General features: G+C 46.1%; 2 protein-coding genes and 1 long non-coding RNA gene across 7 annotated transcripts in view; 2 read left to right on the forward strand and 1 right to left on the reverse strand.

Moving 5' to 3' along the window:
* The window catches only part of PIAS1 (protein inhibitor of activated STAT 1), a 49,615-nt gene extending 44,781 nt beyond the window's left edge, over positions 1-4,834 (forward strand). For all 3 annotated transcript variants that reach the window (XM_081171145.1, XM_081171147.1, XM_081171146.1), the window contains exon 14: positions 1,206-4,834. In XM_081171145.1, the coding sequence (XP_081027271.1) occupies positions 1,206-1,502 (297 nt within the window). In that variant the 3' untranslated portion in view covers positions 1,503-4,834. The remainder of the gene's footprint in view (positions 1-1,205) is intronic.
* Positions 4,835-6,401: 1,567 nt separating this feature from the next.
* CALML4 (calmodulin like 4) lies at positions 6,402-13,683 on the reverse strand. Of its 3 annotated transcripts, none has more exons than XM_081171349.1 (5): positions 13,652-13,683; positions 11,738-11,768; positions 10,371-10,511; positions 9,254-9,442; positions 6,402-8,221 (listed from the first exon to the last, which is right to left on the reverse strand). In XM_081171349.1, the coding sequence occupies exons 3-5, from the start codon at positions 10,435-10,437 to the stop codon at positions 8,124-8,126; spliced, it is 354 nt and encodes a 117-aa protein (XP_081027475.1). In that variant the 5' UTR covers positions 10,438-10,511; positions 11,738-11,768; positions 13,652-13,683; the 3' UTR covers positions 6,402-8,123. The 3 variants fall into 3 exon arrangements, with proteins under 3 accessions (XP_081027475.1, XP_081027476.1, XP_081027474.1); XM_081171350.1 differs by lacking the exon at positions 13,652-13,683 and adding an exon at positions 13,409-13,543; XM_081171348.1 differs by lacking the exon at positions 13,652-13,683 and adding an exon at positions 11,899-12,010.
* Positions 13,684-13,688: 5 nt separating this feature from the next.
* LOC308573941 lies at positions 13,689-20,646 on the forward strand. The gene is made up of 2 exons (XR_014002263.1): positions 13,689-15,048; positions 20,521-20,646. It is a non-coding gene; the product is annotated as an uncharacterized lncRNA (long non-coding RNA).
* Positions 20,647-20,675: the final 29 nt, after the last annotated feature.

Genomic DNA, 20,675 nt, shown 5'->3' on the forward strand with positions numbered 1-20,675 from the left:
ATGGGAGGCAGGAAATGATTCTAGAACAGTCACAAAGGGGAGTAGTTTTGATCCAATATAGGGAGAATTTCTTCTTAATACAGTATCCCAAATTGAAAATGTCAAGTGGCTGAAACCACCAGGCAGTATTATAAATTATTTTTGATGTGCTAGAATATCTTTGCCAGAATACATTATTCTAGCATTGATTTCCATCACTGAGGGGAGCAAGCCTGCACAACTGGGATTGCACGGCAAAAGTATTGCTTAAAACTGATCATTTAACTTGTTTTTTAAAAAGCATTCAGGTCTTTTTCTTCCTTGAGGAAATGCTAAAGGACTCTGTGTGCATTTTGCCAGTAAAGTCTAGTAAATAGGAAGTGGGGCTTCTCCCCACAGTCAAGGTCTCACTTCCTCCCCATTATACTGCCTCCTCTGATTTCAGTAATCCTCTCAGTGAAACCTTGAGCCTGACCTTTTTCCTAGAGCATGACTGCAGAAAACCAGTATTCTTGGGGCACTTAGTTCTGTGTCCAATTACTGCACCCAACAAACCCAACATGCCTGTGATCTGCATGCAGGAGTTTTGATGACCCTTTTATTTATCATTTATTATTATTTCAAAAAAATTATACACAGCTTGAGTGTATAAATTGTATCAAAGCGGTTTACAATAGTAAAATCAGTTTAAAATGTTCAAAAAGAAAACAAAACCAGCAACAATCTGAAACCAGTTTAAAACATGCACCAACATTCTACATGTCTGGGTAGACTTGACAAAACAAAAATGTTTTTAGTGGGTGCCAAAAAGAATACAGTGAGTCGGCAGGGAGTTCCAAAGTGTAGGTGCTGCTATATTAAAATGCAGGTTTCGTACAAATGTGGAGCAGGTATAATTACATGGCACCTGTAACAGTGGCAGTTCTGGAAAGAAACTGAGCTGCCCAGAAGTACTTGGAATCCCCTCTTCGTTGGCCGGTAGCCCCCTGGCCTTTTAACCCTTGTGGACCCACCTCTTTTGTTTTATCTATTCTGTGCTGGTTTTGCTTGGAACGGCTTTTACTTGTCTTTATCATTGTGTGCGCATATTGCTGCAACCCACCCTTACGGTGAAGGGCGTGAAATAAAAACAGTGGAGTAGTAGCAAAAACATGCATGAGTACCGTTTATTAAAACCTGCTCTCCAGTGCCTCACAGCTGCCCTTTGTCCTCCTTCACATCTCCAGCATTATAGCACTTCTCTTCTGGCCGCTGCAGCCGCCGCCGTGTCTGCTTCAGATGACCCAGAACTTTTGCACTCCCGGTTTTTCCCCTATGCTTCGTCTCAGATGTTCCTGGATCAGTTGAACGCAGGAGGGAGTGCCACCCTTCCAGCCACTAACGGCAGCAACAGCGGCAGCAACAGCAGCCTCGTGTCCTCCAACAGCCTGCGAGAGACCCATGGCCACCCCGTGGCCAACAGAAGTAACACAGACCCAGCCTCTCTCTTTGGCGTCATGCCGGATATCATTTCCTTGGACTGAATCTTGTTGAGTTTTCACTGGACTAGCTAGAGGAGAGATCTGGGGTTTTGTTTTATCTTATTTTGTTTAGAAATGCAGACGAGCTTTTCCTTTTTGTAGGGGAAAAAAATATTAAGATATGTACAGAGAACAAAACTATATTTTCAGTTGTACTTTTGTATATAAACAAATATGGCTTGACTGGTAAAAAAAAATGACAAAAGCTCCCAACCTAGATTTTTGGATACGGAAGATTTTACACCACCCTTTCTGTCTCGAGTGTTCGTTTGTTTTAAGGCTTTGATTTTTAACTGCATCACTTTGTTTCTTCACAGTGATATTAATGGAAAAGTAATGGAGTGATTGAAGCTTTGAAAAGTTCTGGGAGGCTTCTAGTTCCAGGGAAGACAGATGGCACCCACAATAACTGGAGGGAATGGTTTTCCTCCTTAGGGCACAATCCTCTGGGAATATTTTCCTGCACAAGCACCATTGAAATGAATTAGTCTTGTGCCAGTGGATCAGGCCCTCTCTCTTTCTTTGTAATTTATGTCAATTCCACAGCATTCTCTGCCTGCTAAACTGGTTGTGTGGCTTCTTGGAATGTTCTTTCAGCTTTTTCTTCTGGTTCCGAACTTCTGTTCGGAACCTTCCTTGTTCCTTCACCAGACACCATATTGTTCTGTTTGTGTGTTCATCAGTTCTCCTCATGGGGGAAAAAATACCCACACTCCTGCATGTTGAAGCATTACCATTGGAAGGTCTCTCCGCTTTTGCATGAGGCAAAATGGCTTCTTAAAATCCTGCTGCCATAAAGGCATCGGTGATCCTTTCTTGTATGTTAAATGTTCTGTGTTAAAGACTTGCTTTCTTGAGGTCATTCGACATTGGCCTAACACTCAAACTTCCTTCCCCGGGACTTTAAAAATCTCTTTTGTGAAACTCCTACATCGCACTGTGCTATCAGGACTTAAATGAGATGATATAATTTGAAAAAGATGTATTTTGCAGCGGATAATAACAAATAGCACGCAGAGTCCTTTTTGCAAGCATATTTGAACTATAGGCTCCAATCCTACGCACTTGTGCTTCAGAACACACCTGCATCAGATTGGGCTATATTAGTGGCCGAACCCCACACAACTCTTTTTTTAAGTTCAAAGTCCTTCCCCCTTTCCTTCAAATTTACCAAAATTTGTTAAAATCTTGAGGGTGATCCACCCCCCCACCTGCTTATTGGCTTCAAAATAATTATTGAATGATTTTGGCTTCTTCTGACTGAGCATGTGAAACTATATTTAATTCTCCTTTAGTGTTTGTGGGTCTCCCCCCCCCCCCGACTACCATGAAACCTGTATGATTAATTAGGAAAGAGAAACTTGGGGATTATTTAAACACTTCCTTTTTTACTAAATGACAGAACATGTAAATAGAGAGAAAGGGAAACTGTTCATAGTACATGGGAGGAAGAAGGGGAGGGCCAAACAGCCATGTTGATGTATCCCAGAGCCCTCATTGGAGTGCAGATCTGTTCTCTGCTGTGAAAATACTTTATAGCTAGCTTTTAAAAATCTAGGTTTACAACAAATCAGGAATGGATAGGAAGGAGGGAGGTAGCAGGGTTGGTTATAGTTTTTTCTTTTTTTGCTATACTTTATCAAAGACCATGTTAGCGATTTCTTTAAACCATAGCTGCAGAAGTTAGTATCTTGTCCCCCCAGCTTTGTTTTCAAAATTGTTTTTAAGATAAACTTTGCATTGATATCAAGCCACCACTTTTTAATAGGAAACAATCATTTCTTTTCAACTAATTGAGAGACAGTATAAATGTTCTAAGTGGGTTTTCAAATGTCCCCTTCGCCATTTTAAAAGCTGACTTGAATTTTTAAAATGTTTGTTCATATGTATATGTGTGTGTATATATGTATTTATAGATCTCTTTCTGTGTGTGTGTCTCAGTGTGTCTGTTTCATGCATGTGAATTCCATTACTGTCTGGCTGAAATGTTTCCTTCGACTATAATTTATTAAATGTCAGTAAAATCTAAATAAAAGGAACACAAAAGAGGAATCCTTTCTAAGTTCAATCTAGCTTGGAGGCATCAGAAACTGATTTCTTTTTTTAAAAGTATAATGAAACTGGCTCAACTTAATATAAAATGTGGTCCCATTTTGTTGCAATTGGAAGGATCATTCCAAACACTGAAACAATTGGAGATTTGCTAACTTTGGAAAGTCTGGTCACAGTGTAGTTGCAGGAGTCAAAATTGACAAGTGTTCTGATGAAACCCTGTAGCTGATGCTCTGCTTCTTAGCTTAAGGTGAATGCTTTATATCAGGCACTTAAACGTGAGTCTGGGTACCACCTGCTAAATACATTGTATGATGTGGGTCTTGTAGCTTGCTTTGAATGCAGATGGCTCCAGCTTCAGTCTCCACCAACTCCATGTAGAGCTGGGAAGGTCCCCTGGAGAGCTGCTACCAGTCAGTGTTGACAATATTGAGCTATATGGACCAATAGTCTGACTCAGTATGAGGCATCTTCCTATATTGTTACCTGGAATATGTGGTACAGTCAAGTGCATGCAGATGATGGGCTGCAATTGAGTGTATTTATGACCCATTTATTGTCATGCGATGCAAGCATATATAAGTGTGCACTTGGCTACAGCATCTACACAAGGCTCCCCCCTACTCACCAAATGTATCTACTGCAACTCAAATGGTTTTTATCTGCATGTCTGTCGAGATTTTTCTACATCTGACAAAACAACTGTCGAGTCAGAATTTTAGGAGACTTTCCAACAATTCGTCAGGCTTCAAGGAACGCTGTACTCTGCTTTCAGTGCTGTTTGGTGTGTTTGAATGCTGGAAGTAATATTGTCCTTTGCAGTAAATGGGAACTGCCTGAGAGTGCAATTATCTTCAGTGTGACTTGACTGAATGGTGTTTTGGGGTGGGGGAGGATTTTGCCCATCCTCTTTCTTAGCTTGTGGGTGCTCGATAAAGATCTAGAACCGTGTAAGACTAGAAATCTTCTAGGACTGGTTCAGTTTTTTTAAGTCCAGTTAATTGTGAAATTAAAAGGTACCTGCTACATTGAGCCCACGGGTTTCCATGTTTTTCTCTCTCTGATAAGGTAAATGACACTTCTCATCACGGTGGGCAGTAGGGAGTGGGCATTGTACTTGCAGTTTGGGAATGAGAAATTTAAAAGCATTACAAATGAGACAAGGCACACAAAAAACAAAGGTCAGTCAGTTAATGTTTAATGTGGAGAGCGCTTGAAAATTTAAGGTAGCAAACCATTGTTTCTATGTCTTTTCCTGCTCCTCCTGTCCTTCATACTAAGTACAGTGGTGCCTCGTAAGACGAAAAGAATCAGTTCCGTGATTCTCTTCGTCTAGCGCAGTGTTTCCCAACCTTTTTTGGGCAAAGGCACACTTGTTTGATGAAAAAAATCTCGAGGCACACCACCATTACAGCCCCGTGACGTCAGCGCGCAGCGTCACGCCGGGAGGGACGCACGAAAGTGTAAGTTTCAATTTTTTTCCCTCCCCCTTGCCGGGGAACCTCCAAGCTTTGGGGGTGGGGGGGGAGGAGGCAGCAAAGCGAGGCAGGAAGGAGAGCGCGGCTTGGCTGGGTGAGCTTTGGCAGGGGCAGGGAATGAGAGCCGCGAGGCGGGCGCTGCGGACGGAGGCGCTGCCCGCTGAGCTCGCAGGCAGGCTGTGATGGCCTGGGATTCCGATTCGGAGGATGAAACAGAGGAATCCCAGCCTGCACAGGAGTCCCCGCCTCCAGGGCCGGCTGAACTGGGGCAAGGCCTAGATGCTGAAGAGCCTGCACCTGTGGCAGTGCAGCAGGAGCTGGCCCCAGGTGAAGTCCTCCTGGCCCCAGAGGGGCCTGATGACTCAGTGGCCACAGGTGAGCCTCCTCCAGGGCTCAGTAACCCTTCGGCCTCTCCTGATCTGCAGAGGCTTAGGGCAGAGAGGCGAAGGGAACTAGTTGCCCCCAGGAGGAGTGCTCGCCTTAAGGCCAGAGTAGGCGGGGGTCGGCCTCCTGTTCCCGACCATCCGGTGTTCCTGTTACCTGCTCAGCCTTCTGTTCCAGCGTTCCTGTTCCCCGCCCGTCTCTCTGCATCGGACCTTGCCCCGCTTCGTGTGGACTCTGCTACACTCACGGTACCTTACCCCCGGGACCAGCACACAGGCAGACGGTGAGAGCCCCGCGCTGGGCGGCCTCTCCTCGCCACCGCCGCCCCGCCTCTCGCCGCCCGACTCGCCCGCCTCCCTCCAGGCAACATCTCGCGGCACACCAGGCAACATCTCGCGGCACACTAGTGTGCCGCGGAACAGTGGTTGGGAAACACTGGTCTAGCGGTTTTTTCGCCTTGCGAAGCAAGCCCATTGATGGATTAGCGCTATTAGCGGCTTTTAGCGGCTTATCAGCTTATCGGATCAGCTGATAAGCGGCTTAGCGGCTTAGAAAAGGGGGGGGGGAGGAAAAAAACCCCGCAGGAACTCGCAAGACATTTTCGTCTTGCGAAGCAAGCCCATAGGAGATTCGTTTTGCGAAGCACCTCCAAAACGGAAAACTCTTTCGTCTAGCGAGTTTTCCGTCTTGCGAGGCATTCGTCTTGCGGGGCACCACTGTAAAAACAATGAATCTTCCCAATTCAAACTGACTAGTGTTTCCTGGCCTCCCTTAACTTGGGCTTTGGGCCGGGGAGGGGATTTTTGATGTATTTATTTCTGGGAACCTCTTTTGAAAAGATATTTCCTGGCCAGTGTGTGTGTGTGTTTTAAGTTCTTTGTTTTGTTTTTTCACCAACAATAATAGTTAATTGGGGAAAGGTTCCATTTTGGCATTACCTGCAGTCTGTCAGTTTCTTTAAAATACTAATCTTTAAGAATTGCAGAGATTTTTATTTTTTTTAGTAACATGGAGTTAAGGGGTGTTTTTTAGTTAACACACAAATCCTGTTAAATTTGAATGTGGAAAGCGTACTTCTTGCATTTCATAACTTGTTGGCTCACTTTTTTTTGTCCTTGTTTTTCCAAAAGAGAAGTAGAGGGATGTGTGCTGCTTGGATGTGTGTCTCACTTTGTACAAAAATTTTGGGGGAGTGAGTGAGTGAGTGTGTGTCTACACAAGTACACACAGATGCAAGATCCTTGTATAATAGCAGGGGTAGAGTGATTCTGAATCACTTCTGTGGGCATTACTTGATGCAGAGTTTGTTGTTGTTGTTTTTACCTAAAAGCAAAACCAAATTAAACCTTGCTAAGACTTAACTAGCAGTTTGTTGCAAAGTCTTTCAATATTTTCATAACTGCATTCCCAGATTTTCTTATCCCTATCAAACATATACCATACTCCCCTGGAAGAAGGCACTTTTAGAAACCTTCCACCGAACTTGTAGCTAGTCCTTGGGTTTTTTTTAATGTGGTTAATCTTTTTCATTGCATTAAACATTTCAGGGTGTTTTCTTTTTCACAATACATTATGTCTTGCTTTGTTTTTATTATTTTCCTTTCAATGAGAGCTTAGATTTTTATTGAGAGAGAACCTGCCAGAGGCCCCCGGCTTGTGCTGCTGTTTGTTGCTCTAATTAACAAAAGGGAAAACAATATGTAAATAAGCAGAAACTTTAAAAAAGTTATTAATTCCATAAACTCAGATCTGTGATTCATTGCCTTAACTTTCTTTTAGTTTTCCATACAGCATGCCAAACAAGTTTTAAAAGTGGCTTTTAAATAAAATGTATAGTAGACCAATGTCAGTTTGTATAAAAGTATCAAGTGAAAATATTTATTACATGCATTGGAAAAAAATGGTTTACCCTACTGAATGTTACCTGTTTATGTAAAACATCTTTAGATGTAATAAAAAGCATTATTACGTTGTCTCTTCTGGAATAAATGTTGCTGAATTTGCACACTGTAAATTTACATCAGGAAAGCTATTAGGGAGGTGTGCATGTCTGTTGAGAAGTCCTATAGGTAACCAGCGCAAATGTGACACACCTGGATTATACTGTGTCTCTTAATTTCTGCCAGTGGGTGCTGGAAGTACTCTTAAATCAGACCTGCTCAACCTGGGGGCTGTCTTTTGGCTTGGTAGATCATGCCCCACAGAGTGGTAGCCACTGATTGCGTGGGTGGTGGCTGCTCAGCACTTGCTGTGCTGTTTGGTTTTTAAAGCCCACCTTGTTTCGAAACAAGATTTGAATGGGGTTTCTCAATACAGGGAAAATAACCACACATCTCCTGCCAAGGTCAGGAGACACAACCCTGCTGAATAGTAATAGTACATAACCTGCAAGTTCTTCCTGTACGCTACCTTAAAATTCTTGGCCCACCAACACAGGACTGAAAAATAACCCAAATTCCTAGGCACTTGTTTTTAAAACACTGAAATTGAAGTGAAATAGGTGGTCCATTTTATACAAGCCCAGTTCCACTGGTTTGTTTGAACCAACACTTTGGGCCTGGGAAAAATAGGATCTTTACTATATAAATTTGAGGATTCCAAAAGACAAAGCATTTAAGGCAAGTAAGTGGGAGAGAACCCAGTTCCATCAAGCACCTGAAGGAGCACTGCAAGCCACAAGGACGACGGTTGCCCTTCTGTTTCCAATGATTCAGTAGTCGGCAACAGGGAGAGTGATGGATTGGACCAGGTCTTCATACCTGACTATTCCATTGTGGCCCACTTTGGCTTCCTTCAGGAGGTTGTCCACTGTAAACAATTGCACAGTAATTGTGGCATGTCAGTTTAGTTGTGCATTATATCTAGATTATTGTCTACCTTTTTTATTTTTCACCTGTGTGTGTGAAATAAGTGTAAAACTATGTTACAGTGGGTCCAAGGAGTTTTCCCATTTCAAGGAATAGGTGGGTTACATTGTGCAAAGGCACAAGCCCAACAGCTTTCCTTCCCAATCCTGTTGGTCTCAGAAATTGACAACTTGCGTCTATTCCACTCACCCGCCTGTCTCTCTGGTGCTCCATATATTTACATTGGTGCTGTCAACCCAGTTTTCTCAAGAAACGTGGGAGCCGGTACCACTGCTAATTTAGGTAACTTCCTTAAGAGAAGTACCATTTTGAAAATGGGAAAGCAAAGGGGTCTGAGAGAGCAATCCAAATATGGGATTAATTTAGTAATTAACCAAACGGGGGACTGGAGATGTTTCAGAAAAGGCTATGTCAATAGAAAGGAAATGCTTTTAAATATAACCAGTAGTTGCTATAATGTACTGCATTTATATCCCACTTTTACCACTCCAAGCAGCTCAAGGTGGCGTTCGTGGTTCTCAGTTAATCCCAGGAACCCTGTGAGGTTGGTTAGGTTGAGAGGCAGTGACTGGCCCAGGGTCACCCAGTGAGCTTCATGGCTGACTGGGGAGTTGAACTTTGGGCTTCGAGGTCCTACTCTGACACTCTAACCACTATACAACACCGACTCTCAAGTCAGACTCTGTGAAGCAGCGTTCCACAACCTGGTGTCCTCCAGATACTTTGGACTGCAACTCCTGTCAGGGGCTGATGTAAGTTGCAGTCCAACGAAACATCTGGTTGATGGTAGATAACCTGGAAATTGTTGGAGAGTTTCTGCTTCACATAGTAAGCACACCCTTTACCTATTACTCCTGATCAATACAATATTGTTAAAAAAAACCCTGTTCGCTGTAGGCAAAATTAAGATTGTGGGGACATGTCAGAAATGCATGCCAGCCAAGAGAGAATCTCTCCACTAAGAACTTTTTACCTTCCTCCTTAGACAGTTTCTCTCCTAGATTCATCAACTTGGCCCTCAGCTCTGCCACTGAAATGAATCCAGTCTTCTTCCTGTCTGCCATCAACAGGGCCAAGAGGATTTCGTTCTTGGGATCTTCTTGCTGCATTTGCCTGTACATGATGGTCAGGAAAGTTGAAAAATCCATTTCTCCAGTCCTGTCTGGAAACCAGAAGAAAGATTGGGTAGTCTGCTTGAATTGGTGGTTTCTTGTGCCTAACAGGCCCCATGGAGGGGATTAAGCAGTCCATCATGGCTCATCAGCATCGGGACCTGAGATTTTCAATTTGTTCGTAAACTACCTAGACTTAGGGATGGTCAGTGAATTGGGCAAGTTTGCTAATGACACCAAGTGGTTCACAGATGTAAGGAGAAAAATGGAGCTCCCAAAGGACCTCTCCAAACCGGGCATTAAAATGTTGGCTGCAATTCAAAGTAAAGTGTAAAGTGATGCACATTGGAAACTCTTTTTTTCAAATTTCACATATATGCTAATAGGGTTTGAACAAGCAGTGGTGGGGAAATCAAGCCTTGTGAGGAACCGTGGAGGATGTTTAGCCTGGTAAAGGGGGGACTGAGAGGAGACATGATAGCCATCTTCCAATATCTGAAGGGCTGTCACATAAAAGAGGGAGCAAGCTTATTTTCTGCTGCTTCAGAGGGTAGGTATTCGAATGACAAGGAGATTCTGACTAAACATTAGGAAGAACTGTCTGACAGTAAGAGTGGTTGGACAGTAGAATGGACTCCCTCAGAAGGTGTGGACTCTACTGGAAGTTTTTTTTTTTAAAGAGTTTGGATGCCCATCTGTCAGGGATTATTGAGCTGTGATTCCTGCATTGCAGGAGGTTGGACTAGGCAACTCTTTAGCTCCCTTCCAACTTTAAAATTCTATGATTATTTGACTCCAAAACAGCAGGAGAGAATCACCTTAGCTAACCTTGCTTTAAGCATTAAACACACTAGCTCTCTAACCCTTGGAAAGAAGCACCTGACCAAGAATTTTGGGGTGGGATCTAAGTAATTTGTACAGGCTGCCTTTGCTGGAGAGTGTTTATTAAAGCACTGACTATGCCTACCTTTTACTTACCAACTTTCTGCAGCTGAAGGTGCCTGGCCACTTCTCCGGGGGTGGGGCTGCTCCCCAGACAGCGCATAACAGTGATGAGATCACTGGCATTGATCTTGCCTTTATGCTTCTTATCATAGAGAGAAAAACATTCTTTGAACTCTAGTCAGGGAAAAGGAGGAGAGGAAGAAACCCAGTTTCACTGACACATCCTAAAGGAGGTGTGTGTAACCTTTGACCCTCCAGATGTTTCTGGACTGCAGCTCCCATAATCACCCCTGGCTATTATCTATGCTTACTGAGGCCCCAGAGTGGCACGCTAGTGCTAAAGAGATGATGGAAGCTAGCTACCTTCTCGGAATAGTGCAAGTCCCTCTCTATCATTTCATTATTATTATTTTTCAGATTACTATAACCACTGCATGAGCAACACTTGGAAAACAACTGGACAAAACGGCAGGAAAATAATAATATAATGCTAACCCATTTCAAGGTAAAACAGCAACTCTTCCTTTGAAAAGCAGAGGAACCACTGTGAAGCTGTGCTTAACTTTTCACATCAACAAGTGCTTTGTGGCTGAGAACAGGCAGCGGTTCTTGGTAGCTGAAGTTATTTCTTTTATTATCTGTTTCTAAGGTAGTAGTAGTATGTCGCCTATCTGACTGGGTTGCCCCAGCCACTCAGGGGAGCTTCCAACAAATTATAAAACCACAGTAAAGCACCAGACATTAAAAAACTTCCCTATAGAAGGCTGCCTTCAGATGCATCAATAGACAAGCCATCTATAAAGAACTGCAAAAGACATTAAACTAGTGTTTCCCAAACTTGGGTCTCCAGCTGTTTTTGGACTGCTACTCACCCTGATGTTGGGAAAGATGGAGGGCACAAGGAGAAGGGGACGACAGAGGACGAGATGGTTGGATAGTGTTCTCGAAGCTACCAGCATGAGTTTGACTAAACTGCGGGAGGCAGCGGAAGACAGGAGTGCCTGGCGTGCTCTGGTCCATGGGGTCACGAAGAGTCAGACATGACTAAACGACTAAACAACAACAACTCCTCACATAATCCCTAGCTAGCAGGACCAGTGGTCAGGGATTATGGAAAGCAGTCCAAAAACAGCTGGATACCCAAGTTTGGGAAACCCTGCTTTAAATGGTGGCATCCTTGGTGCCATGATACCTAGTGAAGATATGGGCACTTGCTTCCCCGATATTTTAAAGACTTAAGTAGTAAGAATGACCTTACTCGGTGCTTCGACGAGAAACTTGTTAGAAGGAATTCCTCAAAATCTGCTTTGGCGTTCTTCCAAGGCAGAGCAGGACACCCACAAGAAGAAGGTAATAACATTTAATTAGTTGCAAATAGCGTTTTGTTAAAAGGTACATACCATTGATTTGATCTTGGGACAGGAATTTTGCCTGCAACACACAAAAGGAACAAAAGGGAAAGTTTGATAAATTAAACTGTAATCTGCAAAGCAAGAAACATCACCCTCCCAGTCATCTCCAACACACATAGACAAGCTAGATTCCGTCCCCCTTCATTCACCATTGTTGGGTATTAATTGCCCTTTTCAGAGGGGTGTGCCACTCCTTTTGCCTGCCAGCCTGCTAGTCTCTTTGCCTTCCGCGTCTGACTTAGTATGGTTGAGGTCTAAAGTCCACCTGTGCCACCGAGTAGCAAGAAGCAGCAGGTGTAATAAATACTCTTTGCTGTCATGGATACAGGACATGCTGTGTGTTGGATTTCAGCAGCTACTAAACAGACAGTAAGTAGGCCATGGAAATGTCGATTTACTAGAAACTGTTTTTCACCTCTCCATAGGTGTTTCTAAACAAACAAACAAAAGCAAACAAACAAGGGTGACAGTTGTTAGAAAATGCCACCATACTAAAAGCAGCAATTACCACCCTGGAATCCCCCAAATGATAGAGCGCCTCAAAGGCTTGGTAATCCCAAAAAGATTTCAAGACACCTCATGCTGTGTTTAAATACCACCTAGTGCCCATTTGCTAATGCTTAATGCGATTGTTTCAGGAGGACACGCGGAGGTCACTCAACCACTAGGAGTTAGCATGGATGAATCTTCCAGCAGAAGAAAGCAGGACAAGAGATTCCCCCGGATGGGATGCTTAGGCCTCACTTTGGTCCCCCAAATTGTGCTTTTTTCTGCTGGAATCTGCCGGAACGAAGTACCCTTTCTCTTGGCCACTCCTCTCGTGACACCTAGCGAATTCTCTCCGAACAGGTTTCAACCAAAGTTGGGTGTGCTTGTGGGTGTTGAATTGCCCCTCCTACATTTTCCTAGCTTTAAGCGCTCAGAGACAGTAGGCACCCACCTGCTGGGGCCTTGCGGGGTGCTGTCATTCACCCTTTTTTCATTTTTTAAAATTGATTTTCCAAATTTACAACAAATACAACACACAAAGAAAAAGACATTACATTACTAAAAAAGAAAAAGAAAAGAAAAAGACAAAAATATGAACCAATATTACTCTAGGATCCAATTTCAATTGTTAACTGACTTCCTCAAATCCCCCCTATCTGAATTTCATTGAATCACCTTGTAACAGTTCTCCAATATCCTCTTTCTAATAAAATTAACTCCTTCAAATAACTATCTTCCTTTCTTTTCAACATGTCCTAAATCCATAATGTTTTACAATACAATCATACTCTAATCCTAAGCCATTTTGATACTTTCAAGTGACTTCTATTGTTTTATATTACAATGTTTTGCTAAATAGTCTTTAAATTTCTTCCAATCTTCTTGATATTCTTCTTCTTTCTGATCGCGGATTATCTCAGTCAGGTCGGCCAGCTCCAAAAAGTCCAACATCTTCATCTGCCATTCTTCTACTGTTGGTAGTTCTTGAGATTTCCAATTTTTAGCTAGTAGCAATCTTGCCGCTGTAGTGGCATACAAAAACAATCTAACATCTTTTTTAGGAAGTTCCAGTCCTATTATTCCAAGTAGAAAGGCCTCTGGTTTTTTAATGAATGTATTTTTCAACATTTTTTTCAACTTATTATAAATCTTTTCTCAGAAGTCTTTCACCTTGGGACACGTCCTGTCATTCACCTTTTGCTGTTCGCTGTGATGATGCACAAGCTGCTGTTGGTGCAGCTACACCAGAGGCCTCTACATCACCATTGGCGCCTCTGCCTCCCACCCTAACCGGCTTCTCCCTCCCCTTCCCTTCTGTAGGTGCCTCAGGAGCCGCTGCTTCCGCCCTTCTTGCACCCAAGCAAAGCCCCCTTCCTGCCCCGAATCTGCCACCTTAACACCTCCTACATTTACCTCAGCATTTCGCTGCCAAGCACGTCCAGCCGTGGCCCCAGCAGCAGCCTCCCCCTGCCACCGCAGCCTCAGGCGAAGGCCGAAGCATCTGCGGCAGTCCGCTGAGCATGTTCAAAGTGCCGCCTCCTTTTCCCCACTCGGCTGTCCCTCTTCCAGCCATTTCTGGGCAGAGAGTACAGGCACCTTTTTCCCCCCAATAAAAAAAAGCACTGCCCAAAACGTTGCTAGGATTAAATAGGTTTTTATCCAGAGGGGGCCTTAGACATGAAGGCAGGAGAGAAGGTTAATGGCGGCAGAGTGAGAGACAACTAGGTCTGCCCCATGTGGTCTCAAGTTGCTGTTTTTTAATTACAAACCAGTTGAGCTGAATAGTGACTGTGCAAAGATAACATCTCCCGGGAATTTTGCCCTGTATTAATTAGGGAGTGGAGGGCTACCATTTGGATCTTCCTTTCAAGCATCAACAATACCTTGGGACAATTGCTCTCAGCACCTGAACAAATGCAGTACAGTGGTACCTCGGGTTAAGTACTTAATTTGTTCCGGAGGTCCGTTCTTAACCTGAAACTGTTCTTAACGTGAGGCACCACTTTAGCTAATGGGGCCTCCTGCTGCCGCCGGAACACGATTTCTGTTCTCATCCTGAAGCAAAGTTCTTAACCTGAAGCACTATTTCTGGGTTAGCAGAGTCTGTAACCTGAAGCGTATGTAACCTGAAGCGTATGTAACCCGAGGTACCACTGTATGTGGAAACAAGGAAGTTTGGCTAAATAAATATGCCGCATAACCTAAAGTACGATACCCTTGAAAGAGGTGGAAATATGACCACTCCTGAGAATGTCCCTGGACCCCTACCGCTTGGTTGCAAATGCCCCCTTTTGGGGGAAAGGGAATTGAGAAGGTTGTGGCACCCAACCCCACACGGAAGGAAGTAATCATGGATGAAACTGATCAGATCGACCCATTCCAATTAGGGTTCAGGCCTGGGACTTTATGGGATTGAATTAGGCTTGATTGCCTTAAGGATGACTTTTATTGAGAGGACAGGTGCAATGAGACCCCACTATTCTTTGCTGTTTTCTCAACAGCTTTTGGTACCATTGGCCACGGTATCCTCCTGAATAGGTTCTGTGAAATGGGCACTGTTTTGCAGTGGTTCCACTTCTATCTCAGGGTTGATTTCAGGGTGATTATTTCTTGACCCTCTGACAACTATGCCGCTGGGTGCCACAGGGCACCATCCTGTACCCAGCGCTATTTAACACTTGTATAATGCTGCAGCTGAAAGGCTTGCACTGGTTGCCAGTTAGCTATCAGGCCAGGTTCAGGAAATGGAGACGGGACTCAGCTATATAGCTGCAAATATGTTTTAAGTATATTATGCAAATGGCACACTAGTTGGCAATGGTGAGTGTGAGGGGATGATTAGCTGCTTGTGCGTAAAAGCGTACTCCCTCAGAGTTTGTGCGGCTCCACAAACCTCTGTGCGTGACAGAGCTCCTCAGACATGTCTGCTCTAGTCACTCGTAGAGTCTGACAGTGGCTGCCGGCGGAAGCGCTTCCAGCAAAGAAGCTCCTTGACGGAAACGCGTCTCCTGGATTCACGGCGTGACAGTTTCCGGCGAGGCATGGGTCTCCCCACGGGCGCCTCAGATACTTCCCCACTGTTCTCACTGGAAGCGTCTCTGAGCCCTCCCTCCTGCTCACATTCCCTCAGAGATTCACTCCTCCCCCTGCTGGTTCCTGCCTCAGCTGTTGAGTCTCTTTCTTCCTCCCTGAGACCCTCCACCACCTGATGCTCCGATGGCAGTTCCCTGACATCCACCTCCCCTCCAGGGCCCCCCTCACCCCCTCCCATTTCCTCTCCTCTGGGAGATGAAGGGTAAAAACCCCGAAAAGAATCTTCTTCATCTTCAGACGTCTCGAACAATTCCCTCCATCGATCGCCGTCCTGGCTCGCTGAATCCTCCTCCTCCTCGGAATCTGTGAACCCCTCCAACTCCTCTTCTTCGTCGGTGGTGGCAAAGTATTTCCTCCGGAACCTCGCTACGGGCTGAGGTTTACGTGGGAACCTCTGATGAAAAGTTTCTATTAAAACTTCGTCATTGACATCCTCTGCCCTAACCCAGGTGTTTTCCGACTCCGGTTCCCCTTCCCACATTACCAAATACTCTACTTGATCTCCCTTCCACCTGGAATCGAGGATCTCCTCAACCTGGTAGCTGTGTTCCTTCTCCTCCATTGCTGGCCCCCTAGTGACCCTCCCTTCTCTGTCTCCTTTATACGGTGACAGCAACGACCTGTGGAAAACTGGGTGCAGCTTCATGTGGTTCGGTAACCGGAGTCTGAAAGCCACTGGGTTGACCTGCTGCGTGACTTCAAATGGACCCAGCCTTTTGGGTCTTAACTTCTTACAACCCCCTTTGAATGGTAACCCTTTGGTTGACAGCCACACCTGGTCCCCCACCCTAATGGTTTCACCTTCCCTTCTGTTTTTGTCTGCCTGCCTCTTATATTCCTCCTTAGCCCTGTTTAAGTTAAGTTGGAGCTGGCGATGGATCGCTTCCATTTCTTCAACGAACTGTTCTGCAGCTGGAACGCTCCAGTTCTCCCCTTCCCCCCCTGGGAAGGCTCGGGGATGGCACCCGTGATTAGCCAAAAAGGGGCTCATTCCCGTGGACACGTTCTCTGCATTGTTGTAGGCAAATTCTGCCAACGCCAGCTTCTCCACCCAATCATTTTCTCTGTCATTCACATAACACCTCAAATACTGCTGGAGGACACCATTAGCTCTTTCCGCCTGCCCGTTGGTTTCTGGATGACGGGCAGTTGAGAAATTAACTTCAACATGCAGTAAGCTCATGAGCTTCCTCCAGAACCTGGAAGTAAATTGTTTCCCTCGGTCTGAAACCACCCTCAAGGGGGCGCCATGCAACCTAAACACATTTTCTACAAACAATTTAGCGGTTTCTTCTGCTGTGACCGCATGTGAGCAGGCTATGAAATGGGCCATTTTAGTTAACAGGTCTACCACAACCATGATGGCTGTTTTCCCTCTAGACCTCGGCAGATCAGTCATGAAATCTATTGCCACTGTTTCCCATGGTCTTTCAGGTGTGGGTAGTGGTTCTAATAAACCTGCCGGTGCCCGCCTCTCCCCCTTGGCTCGTTGGCATTGGTCACACCCTCTCACATACTCCCGCACATCTTCCCTGACCTTGGGCCACCAAAATTCCCTGGTAACCAGCCACATGGTTTTGTGTTGCCCAAAATGCCCTGCTGTGGGGCTATCATGCAGTTGCTTGAGTACCTTCTCCCTTAATTCCCCTTCAGGTATATATAACGCTCCCTTGTAGTACAACGCCCCGTTTCTCTCCTCAAAACCCCCGGGTTTGTCTCCCTCCCTCCTGAGACCCCTGAGTTTGTCCTGGGCGTATTCATCATGCACTGTTCCCTCTACCAATTCCCTTTGCCCCACCAATACCGCCCCACACACCCAGCGGTCTTCTGGAATGACATGTGTCTCTTCGGGTGCCCCCTCCCCCTCCAAATATTCGGGTTTGCGTGAGAGAGCGTCCGCCCTAACGTTCTCTGGGCCTGGCACGTAACATATCTCAAAGTTAAATTTGGAGAACTCCTGGGCCCATCTCAACTGCCGTTGGTTGAGCACTCGCGCAGTTCTCCAGTACTCTAGATTCTTATGGTCCGTGCACACTTGCACCTTATGTTGTGCCCCAATTAGCAGGTGCCTCCATCTCCGGAAAGCCTCATGAATAGCAAGAAGCTCCCGGTCGTACACCGTGTAGTTCCTCTCGGATTTGTTCAGCTTTCGCGAAAAGAAGGCACACGGTCGCCACTCTGACTCCTCCTTCTCCGGCTGCAGAAGAAGCACCGCCCCTATGGCTCTGTCAGATGCGTCTGTTTCGACCCTCAGCCTTTTTTGTAAATCCACATGCAGAAGTTGTTCTTCAGAGGCGAAGGCCCTTTTCAGTTCCTCAAACGCTCGTCCCGCCTCCGCCGTCCAAACAAACTTCTTTTTACTGCTGAGACAGTCCGTAATGGGCGCCGTCAGGTGGGCGAAGTTTCGGATGAACTTACGATAAAAGTTCCCAAACCCTAGGAACCTCTGCACATCCTTCTTGGTTTTGGGTGTTTTCCATTCCAGCACTGCCTGAACCTTGCCGGGATCCATGGCCAATCCCTTGTCTGACAGGAGGTACCCCAGGAATTCCACCTCCTTGGTATGAAACTGACACTTCTCCAGTTTCACCCACAGCCTGTTGGCTCGCAGCCTGCTCAACACTTCTCTGACGTCTCTCACATGTTGCTCCTCATTCTCCGAATACACCAACACATCATCTAGGAAGGCGACGCAATTCTTGTAGAGCAAAGGACCCAGTACGTGGTTCATAAACGCTTGAAAACACGCTGAGCCTGCTTGTAATCCAAAAGGCATAACGAGATATTCAAATGCCCCCAAAGGTGTGAACATGGTGGTTTTCCATTCATCCCCTTTCCTTATACGTATCAGGTTGTACGCCCCCCTTAGATCCAGCTTTGTAAAAATCTTTCCCTTCCGCACCCTGGTCAAAATATCATCAATCCTGGGCATAGGGAAAGCCACTGGTTCTGTCACTGCATTTAACAGCCTAAAATCACATACAAGTCTCGGCTTGTTCGTGTTTTTTTTATCCACAAAGAACACTGGGCTACCTCCCGCTGCTTTGGACTCTCTGATGAAACCTCTCTTCAGGTTCTTGTCAATGAACTCTCGCAACTCCTGCATTTCTCTGTCTGACATGGCATACAACTTGCCTACAGGAAGCTGTGCTCCAGGGAGTAAATTGATCTGGCAATCAAAGGGTCTATGCGGGGGTAGTTGGTCAGCTTCCTTCTCGCTGAACACGTCGCTGAGATCTGCATACTGTGGTGGTACCTTCACCTTCTCCATTACTTCAGTCCCTGCTAGGGTGGCTTGGGCCCCTGCTGAACCCTTTTCCCCTTTGCAGTGTTCTAAGCAATGTGCCGAACCAAAGGAAACCACTCTTTGATGCCAGCCCACCAGCGGATCATGTAGCGCTAGCCAGCTCATCCCCAAAATAATGGGAGCGCCTCCCAAGGTGGCCACATTAAATGCTATCAGTTCTGTGTGCCTTGCCACCCTCATTATCATTGGGACGGTCTGCAAGCTGACTCCTCCTCCCAACAACTCCCTGCCATCGATCGTGGTCACCTGCAGGGGGTTGCTTAAAGGGATAGTCTGTATCTGGTGTTCAGCAGCAAACTCCTTGCTCATAAAATTGCAGGAGCTGCCTGAGTCCAACAGCGCCTTTATTTTTAGGGGGTGTCCATTTTGCAGCTCTAGCGACACTTCAATCACTAGAGCAGGTTGAGGTGCTTCTGGCACGGGCACTTTCACTGCTCTTTGGCCTGGCTGCAGTGCCCCGACTGTGGCAACCAGGCGTTGGCTTTTACCTGCTCTGTTTCTCCCTGCTCTCCTCCCTCAACAGCTCCCACCATCCCTTGCCATTCCTTCCTCTGGGGGCAGACTCTGGCAAAGTGGCCTGGCTGTTGGCAGAGGTAGCATTTCCGGGCGCCCTTTCCCTCCTTCTTAACCCCCTCACTGGGTTTTGAAAATGCGCGCGCGCGCGCTGTTCCGATTTCCATCGGCTCTGCAGGCGGGAAAGCTGGCTCAGGAATGTCTGGAATGCGGAACTCCTTCCAACGTTCCCCTCTCCCTTCCCGCCTCTCCAAGGCTCTTGCCTCCTGGCGCGCTCCTATGGTCAGCGCAGATTTGGTCAGCTGATCCATAGACACCGCCCTGGGGCTCCGGGACAGTTCATCTTTCACAGCCGAAGAAAGACCTTCTTCAAATAACATCTGAATGGGTGCCGCCGATAAATCCCAACCCAATCTGTGTACCAGCATGGTAAATTCAGTCCAGTACTCACGGACAGATCGGCTTCCCTGCTTGCAAGCCATTAGCTGCCTGCGCACCACCCCTTCCTCAATATCGCTGGAAAACATGATATCCATTGCACGAAAGAACTTCGTGTCCTTTAGTACGTCATTGTGCGTTGCCATCAGGGGCCGAACCCAGTCCCTCGCCCCCCTCTCAAGATGCCCAATCACGAAAGCAACTCGTGATTCCTCATCAGGGAATTCATCAAACTGCACATTAAGTGCATATTGCATCTCTGTCCTAAAGGCATGGTAATCCTTGGGGTCCCCCCCAAACTTCTGCACCAATCCTGGTACCTTTCTGGGGAACTGAGTGGCTCTCCCCTTCTTGTCTGCATCCTGAGCCCTTCTCTCCTCCAGCCTCGCCGTCTGCAGCGCCAGTTGGACCTCCAACGCTCGGTATCTGTCTTCCAAGCTTGGACCAGTCCCAACCCCTGCTCCTCCGGTGCCGGCTGGGTCGCTCATGATGCTTTCTCCTGCACAGGCAGCGTACAGAGACTGTCAGACTGCTGTGAGGGGATGATTAGCTGCTTGTGCGTAAAAGCGTACTCCCTCAGAGTTTGTGCGGCTCCACAAACCTCTGTGCGTGACAGAGCTCCTCAGACATGTCTGCTCTAGTCACTCGTAGAGTCTGACAGTGGCTGCCGGCGGAAGCGCTTCCAGCAAAGAAGCTCCTTGACGGAAACGCGTCTCCTGGATTCACGGCGTGACAGTTTCCGGCGAGGCATGGGTCTCCCCACGGGCGCCTCAGATACTTCCCCACTGTTCTCACTGGAAGCGTCTCTGAGCCCTCCCTCCTGCTCGCATTCCCTCAGAGATTCACTCCTCCCCCTGCTGGTTCCTGCCTCAGCTGTTGAGTCTCTTTCTTCCTCCCTGAGACCCTCCACCACCTGATGCTCCGATGGCAGTTCCCTGACAGTGAGCTTATGGCAAATTCAATATATTTCTCAAAACGCTTTTAAAAAGGCATTTCACAGTGTGTTACTTATATGTGTCTAGATTCCACCTTGGTCTGTATTAACAAATGTTTTTTTTTTTAAATAAAATAAAATCTCAGCCCACG

Source organism: Podarcis bocagei (assembly GCF_964188305.1).
Source record: "Podarcis bocagei genome assembly, chromosome: 14".
In the NCBI taxonomy this organism is placed as follows: domain Eukaryota; kingdom Metazoa; phylum Chordata; class Lepidosauria; order Squamata; family Lacertidae; genus Podarcis; species Podarcis bocagei.